At 25.7% G+C, this 8,296-nt stretch overlaps 1 protein-coding gene across 2 annotated transcripts; it reads right to left on the bottom strand.

Annotated features, from left to right (window-relative positions):
• Positions 1-3,866: 3,866 nt before the first annotated feature.
• On the bottom strand, positions 3,867-6,479 carry LOC100165252 (acyl-coenzyme A thioesterase 13). 2 transcript variants are annotated; one of them, XM_001945676.5, is made up of 3 exons: positions 6,180-6,479; positions 5,247-5,455; positions 3,867-4,172 (listed from the first exon to the last, which is right to left on the bottom strand). In XM_001945676.5, the coding sequence occupies exons 1-3, from the start codon at positions 6,264-6,266 to the stop codon at positions 4,019-4,021; spliced, it is 450 nt and encodes a 149-aa protein (XP_001945711.2). In that variant the 5' UTR covers positions 6,267-6,479; the 3' UTR covers positions 3,867-4,018. The 2 variants fall into 2 exon arrangements, with proteins under 2 accessions (XP_001945711.2, XP_029346186.1); XM_029490326.1 differs by having other exon boundaries at positions 3,910-4,172; positions 6,240-6,479.
• Positions 6,480-8,296: the final 1,817 nt, after the last annotated feature.

The raw sequence follows: 8,296 nt of genomic DNA, 5'->3' as shown, positions 1-8,296 counted from the left end.
AATGCAATAAATTGGACAATCTAAATCACAACCATCAACGTTTATTATATAAATTTGAAGTCTCTTATTATTGAGAGTAAATAATAAATTTCCAGGACCACAAACCTATCAAAACCACAATTATTTTCTGTGCAAATGTAAGAACAACAAGGCGAAAGTGTGAACGCGATGTTAAAAACATCATAATTTAATTTATTGTACATTAACTACGCCTTTAACTGCCCCGGATAGGCATTATATTATACTGTCAATATATAGTACCATGCTAATAGATAAGTATTATTTAGTTTTATCTGTAATACTGTATGATGGTATATATTATATCATGTATGTCTACATTAATTATAATATTTTTTGTCGTTTTTCTGGACTATAAAAATAAAAAAAATAACGATTTATGTAATTGTAGGTAAGTATTTGTACATTCCTTACACAATAAATATTTGATGGAAATAGAACATTTTTGAATTGCTAAGTAGTTTTTGAAAAATCACAAAACAATGTATAGAAAATATGTACTCCAGCTATAGGTTATAAGCTGTTATAACTAAACATTGGCGAATGACGTTTTATAGCTAAGTAAAGATATTTTTCAAAAACAATAAATTTTAAATAACTTTTGTGTGTAACATTTTAAATTTTAAATATGAATAAATCAACTTTATTCAGATATGTAAAAAAGACGAATTTTACCTTTATTTTTGACTTGCTCAACAACTGAATAATCTATTAAAAAATATATTGAAACCAGGGCTTATATCGTTTTTACGATTTCGGATATTTAAACGTTATACAATTTTAATGTTTGTCGTTAATACTCTTTTAAACGTTATTTGATTTTTCCGTTTATCGTGTTTATAGGTATTAATATTTTAAACGTTATTTTAATTTTTTGTTTTCTGTTTAACATTTAATTTTTTTTATATCAATTATATTGTTATTTTTGGTTTATGTGTATAGGTCATTAACCACACATTGACGTAAGTACTATCAAATTAGAAGAATTTATTGTACACTGTCCAGGATAGGTTATTTTCAAACATCCTAGGTTTTTTTAGTAAGTAGCATAACTGACAAGTTAGTAGCCTAGGTGTCAAATATTGCTTAAATATTATGGCAAGAATGAAAGATGAAATCATAGATTTTATTTAAAAAAAAATATTTATAACAATAATACAACTTGAAATGACATAATAATGTTAATGTTATATAAGTATTTAGTAGGTAAGTAGCCAATAGTATAGGTAGATACACCAAACTACGCGTTTGTAGTTTTGTATCTAATATTGAAATTTGAATTACAGAAATAAACTAAAATTCTGTTAAATTCAATATTTATAAATCAAACAGGGATAAAGTATTTCAAAAATATTAATTACTTTTAACATAGGTTTGCGAACATTAAATTGTTCATAGTTTTTACTTAACTGATTAGATTCATATACTTATATATTATAGAGTATAGACTATAAGATATAAAAACAATAGTATTGTTAAGTTCTACGTAAAAAAGCACTAACGTTATTTGCAATTTTTTTAAGTTACCTATTTTTTTTTTGTCTATTTTTAATCATTAATTATGATTAATGATATATTATGTTTAATGATATTAAATTATTTTCGTTTTTTTCATTATTTTTCGTTATAACGTTATAATTTGTATTATTATAATATTATTACGTAATTTATAACGTTTTGAAGCCCTAATTGCAACACTATGATATCATATCATAATTCATATTTCAAAATTAGCTAAAATTGCCTATATTTAACTCCTTAAAATTGTTAATGTTGTTAGGCTCTTTAAGGGTTAAGGTTAGGTCATACAATATAATCTACAAAACACAAGCCAATTGTTTTAAGCTGATTTCCAGTTTTGCGCAATATTTGGTTAAACAATAAACTATATACAGGATGAATCACCAAGCATGATCACCCCATTATTTTTCCTCAATAATACAGTTACATATTCAGAATCTGCTTTTTGGAAGTTTTAAATATACTTAAAAACCATATTTTTAAGCTCTTAAGATTTTTTGTACTACTTCAGAAGTATTCTGTGAATATATAAAATTCTTATTTTCAAATTAAATCTGCCGTTTTCTACTGTAAAATATTAAATGGATATTTTTTCTGAATATTATGTCATATCAAAATAAAGATTTAAACTAGTCGTTTTTTAAGTTATTTAACTTTGAGAACTAAGGATAATGGGTTTGAAAAATATATAGAGACTTTGCCGATTTGAAAATTTTAGTAATTAATTTTAATCTTTCAACAATATACTTTAACAGTTTTTATATATTATAATATATAATATTTTTATATATAAAAACTGTTAAAGTATAATAAATAATGATTATGATTACTAAATCCAATATTACATCTATTCTATATTTTTGTAAAACCATTTTTAAGGTTTAGTATCTTTATCACAAATATTTTAATAGGTAACTGAGAAATTATTCACTCAACTTTTTTACTAGGTACATGGTACATCAAATTCTTTAATACATTTATGTAAGGTAATTATATCTAAATCTAATATTTCATAATGCACACTCTGCAAAACCATCACAGAAATTCACCCTTGGAAATGTGCGCATCAGCGGCCACTTTTCGTTCTCCTGACTATAATTAATTTACATTAAAAATGGTGGTTCTTGTTTATATCTCCACAACCATTCTTTAAGTGGTACAAAAAATCTCAAGAATTTGAATAAATTCATTATTTAAGTGAAAATGGAGTGTGCATGCTTGGTGACTGGTGAATCACCTAATATGCATCTAGTTAAAATAATAAATAAATATAGTCTATTACATTATTTACATTTACATAATATGAACTAGTAAAATACGTGACTAAATTCATATATTGTTGAACACAATTAACAGGGTGAACCAACCGTGTAACAAAAAATAATAGTATGGAATGTACGCTTGTCACAAGATACAATCTCAAGTAAGTAATTAATTATTTATAAATTATAAAAATATATATTAACTTCAGATTAATAATATATAAATTATTAAGTATAAGCATGTTAATTTGTATTAAATCAAGCAGTTGAGGGAATATTTTGGTAACTCTATAACAGAATGTGCTTAAAGATAATTTTTGAGGGTATGACATATCGATTTGTCTAAATATTGTCTCAAAACAATTTAAACATAATTTAAATTTACAACATTTTTTTGTTTATTTTTAAAGTTGAATACAAAATCAAATAACAATAAAATATAAAATGGATATGTCATTCCTTAAAAATATTATTCTCTATCTTTTTTGTAATGGGTGATTTTACTCTAAGATTACATAAAAACATAGAAAAAAATGATTTTGCATTAATGCGTTTTGTTTATATTGTGCGTAGGCCAGAGTGAGAAAACAAATAGTGTGCTGACATCCTCTTGAGACTTAAGAAAAAGATTTCCTGTAGAAGTGATGTGGTAAGTTCTGTAACAATTTTTACATTTTAGGCAGTATAAAGGAACAGTAAAAGTTACAGTAACTACATGATTTTACAATAATAAAGTATTTTTCAGTTAACATACTTTTATATAATTAACACAGGATTTACTTCAGTATCAAATTTTCTGGAAGTTAAAAAAATTATTATAAACTTAAAACAAATTTAGTATCAATTATTTTACAGAATCATGACCATTTTTGTTGATATTAAATTAAAATTTAATATAAACTGTATTTTATTATACTACCTTGTTAAGGTTGCATATTTTAAAAAATCCATAATTCCCTACCTCTAAATTTGCTAACAAAATAATGCATCTTAATTTATTTATTTAAAAAAATAATAGTTGACAAGGTTAAATGCAAAAACTAAAAATAATCTATAATTTATAATGTCGAAACTAAAATATTTTATTAAAATCTAATAACAAATAACACAACACCTAAACAGTAAGTATAAAAAAGAAACAATTTTTACTATGCAAATGAAATAAATAAATTTGTTGGTATCATGGTAAATAATAATCATAACACATATTTTTCATATCATCCCACAAATTTAGTGTGTGAACCTTGAGCTATGACAACATTATCATCTTTCCTGAACAATGTCACTCTTAAAAATGCTAAATTTCTTCCAAGTTTAACAGTTTCAGAATTAATAACTATTTTGTCACCAATTTTTGCTGAATTCAAATACCTAAAAACAAATAATAATTAAATTAATAAAATGTACATACAATATTAATTTTGGTTTTTTTTTAAATATATTGAATTTGAAACTATAAATAAATGTAATTATATTGATTGAAAACAAGCGTAATAATTAAAAATATTATTTTATGCAAAATGAATTGGATTATTATTTATTTTTTTCAATTTTACAAGAAGATAATGGGCTCCTCTGAAAAAGCTTATGTGTGGCAGTGTGGATACATATACAGTAGAACTCCAATTATCCGAACGCCAATCATCCGGACGAGAAAAATACGGCACGTGCCGTTATTCATACACGTGTTTCATAATCGTTTTTAGATTAGATAAAGAATAGGTATGTACTACATATATATTATTCTTAATATTTGAGAAAAAAATCACGATTGTGATGAAGAGAATATAAGTGAGTGGTTGCTTATGGATACAAATGATCCTGGATATCAAATACTTTCGGATGATGAAATAGTTCGTAACTTATTTGAAGAAGAGGAAAATGAAACTGACGATTTGACTGAAGGTGAAAATGGGCCGTCTCATTCTGAAGCTTTTGATGCATTGGATTTGGCGTTTAAATGGTTTGAGAGACAAGAAGAATCAAACACCACTCAATTGTTGCAATTAAGAAGATTGAGAGACCTAGCTGCTCTAAAGAGAAAGTCAACTATGAAGCAAACTAAAATATCATCATTTTTCAAAATAAAATAAATTATGTGCAAAGTCAGCTTTTTTTTTTGGTTTTAAATTATGTCACGTATGTACTTTAATTAAAGCTTATTTTGTTTCAGTTGAATATCTAATACAATTACATATTTGTTTATGGTTACGTGTGTATATAACTTTTGATATATCATATGTCAATCATCCGGATATTTGTTTATCCGGACCACCCTTGACATTAATTAGTCCGGATAATTGGAGTTCTACTGTATATATATTGATAATAAATGTATATTATTATTCATAGTTCATACACCAAAAAAAAATGAATAAACTTATATAAATATTTTTAGTGGGTATATATTTATAAGGATAAATTGAATAGTAAAAATAAACATACGAAACATTAATATTAACAGAAACACCACTGTTAGGCGCCGAATCAATGTCCTCAACAACTCTTGGATGAGTCAATACAGCCATACTAGACAAAACATCTACAGCGGCAGCTGTAAAACCTCCATGAAGTGTACCATATCCATTAGTATGTTGTTTTTCTACAACCATCTCAGCAACACATTGCCCATTTCCAGCTGATATTAAATTCACCTAGTGTAAGTATAGAATTAATTTAATTTGTAAACTTATCAGACTTAAAAATATATTATTTTTAACAGCAACTAACGAATACCATTAAAGAAACCATATATACCTTTTAAAGTTTAAGATTATTATTTTTTGCATTATATATATTTATATCAGACCAGAAGTTTCTGTTAACCAATTACTATAAGGATATTGTTGAAAATTACTTTACAATTATACCTTGGTTAATATATATATACATTATACATACTTGTTAAGATAATTTTGTGTTATTTAGAATAGCTGATTTTCTTGAGTGTCAAAAAGTAGTTGAGTACATACAGGGCGAATAAAAGGGGAGCTAAGGGGCACGAATTTAAAAGATTCTTTCCTATTTCTGCCTATTAGGTAGGTACATAATTTACTGAAACGTAAATTGCTTTATAGTTTCTATAATAAAATGCTAATGATACTTAATACGTTTATAGTATACCTAATATGGTTAGTCACTTTTTAAATCATTGAGTACCTACTAACTATAAAGGCTCTATTTAATTGTATTTATTTGATGCCATATAGATAAGTACATACTTTGTGTCACCTTTAATTTATTCCTAAATCTAACTCCCAGATACCCACAATTTCTCTATAAAATAAACATTTAATGTATTACCAAGTATAACATACAGTAATGAATTAAAAAGCTAGTTACTATTAATAAATATGCAGCAAAATTAACTGTAGGTACCTTTTCAAAAATTTTATCATGCCCATTACGTTTGATTGAAAAATTTAAAATTTTTCTTACTGATTCTAATACTTTGTTACAGCTCATTTTTATATTATGTGCAATCAATAATAAATTCCGATTGACAAAATATATATAAGAAAATTTAAACTATTTATGTTTGAAATTTTAACTATTTAATACCACTAATTATTACACTATTCAAAATATTGAAATATTAACTGTTTTAAATGTTTTAGAAAGTTATGTTTCTAGTTTTTCACATTCACAATAATTCGTCCACTTCGTCGACTGATCAGTATTCAGTGATAACTGATGATAACCATAGACTATATGGTGTTATCACTATATTATGAATGAATGGATCTTCGCAGGAACGAATTTTTCGGATCTGTATATAAAATTGCCTATATTGGCCCCTTTTTTGCAACTTACAAAATAATATAATAGATAATATTATTGATGACTTTATACGCGAGCAGTGGCGTCATTTTAGTTTTTATTAGACTAAAATTTTTCATTGCTTTTCCGACTCAACATTTTTTTCACTCTGATTCTCAAAGCATAGTGCCATAATGGTTAACAAGGGGGGGGGGGGGGGGCGTGGTAAATGTGTCGACTTAAAGTTGACGTAAATACTAGCCCGGGAGTAAATTCTGAAAAACCATTTTTTGACGAAATCAATTTTTTTTTTTTTTGTATTGGACTTGAAATTTATACAATTATGTTTAAATATTTTAAATACATAATGATTTTTTCAAATTTTTTTGGCAAAAACCAATTCAACATCAGGATTTACTGCGTATTACCAATAGACAATAGTAAAATAAATTACATTAATATCAATTTTTTTAGATTCTGAGCGGAGCGAAAGAATGTATTGGTTTTACAATGATGTGTGTTTTTTTTTGTCTGTCGGAAACATTTTGCAGCATGCTTCAATTTTTGAGATCAACATCTTTTCTGATAGAAAAGTGATCCTTTACTTCAGTATAAATAATGAGTGTATACCTAATATAAACGTTTTCCTACATTTATTGAATTTTTCGTTTTTGATATTTACTGCTTGAGTTATTTCCACAATTTTACACTTCCACAAACTGTTTTTTATGAGTAGTTATTAGTTATTACAAATTAAATATTATATAGTTTTAATACAATACCACAAGTCAGAACTATTTATAATTTATAAATATGTTTCATTTAGATTTAACATATTATAGATTGTAGGTATAGCCGTATAAGTACCTCATAGTATATTTTAGTTTTATTTAATATTCACAGTCATTTAATACTTGATTAAATAGTAAATATTTAACTAACATACCAATCAACCTTAAAAATTAATCATGTTAAGAAAAATACATTCAACATTTTCAACATTTTCAAATTGTCGAGGAAAATAGAAAATATTCAGAAAATTTCAATGGAAAAAAAAATTTTCAATTGAAAATGTTCAAGCTTACATCTCTAGTTTGCCCCCAGTATAGGTATAATAGGTGGGGAGCTTTAGGGGCTAACCCTCTCCCCACCAAATATCAAACGTTATTTGCGCCTATATGTTCGCCGCTTAACATGACAAAAATACAAAATACACAGTTGCGCAATCAGAAATTTGCGTCAGATCTAAATTGTAGAGCACTAGGTGCTCATTTTGAACTGAGAAATTTAAATAATTTTAAGGTAGGTCTAATTGGCTCGTATAAGCTCGTAGCTCACCAAGTCACGCACCGTGGGAACCCGCCTTAATATAATATTATATTTGTTATACATAGTAATTAGGAGTAGAGATGTGATTATGTGAGTTTGTATTATACAGTGGTATAACATTGTATTAAGCAGGTCATGACGCGTCATAGATTGTATATAGGAGGTACAGCACAAGTCGTATTAAAAAAAAAAATGAGTTTATATTATTAGAAAATTAATTTTATATTTAAGAATATTATTTAGTATGAATTTTAACAACATTATTTTTAATTAAAATTATTTCTAGTCACTAGGTATATTAGGATTGGTAGCATGACTTATTATGACAAATTATTCTTAAACATTTTGGTTTTAAAAATGTTTCCTGAAATTATCAAGCTATTTAAAAATTGGTCATAATATAGATT

This window comes from Acyrthosiphon pisum, chromosome X, assembly GCF_005508785.2.
Source record: "Acyrthosiphon pisum isolate AL4f chromosome X, pea_aphid_22Mar2018_4r6ur, whole genome shotgun sequence".
In the NCBI taxonomy this organism is placed as follows: Eukaryota; Metazoa; Arthropoda; class Insecta; order Hemiptera; family Aphididae; genus Acyrthosiphon; species Acyrthosiphon pisum.
This window is presented reverse-complemented; position numbering and strand designations above follow the sequence as displayed.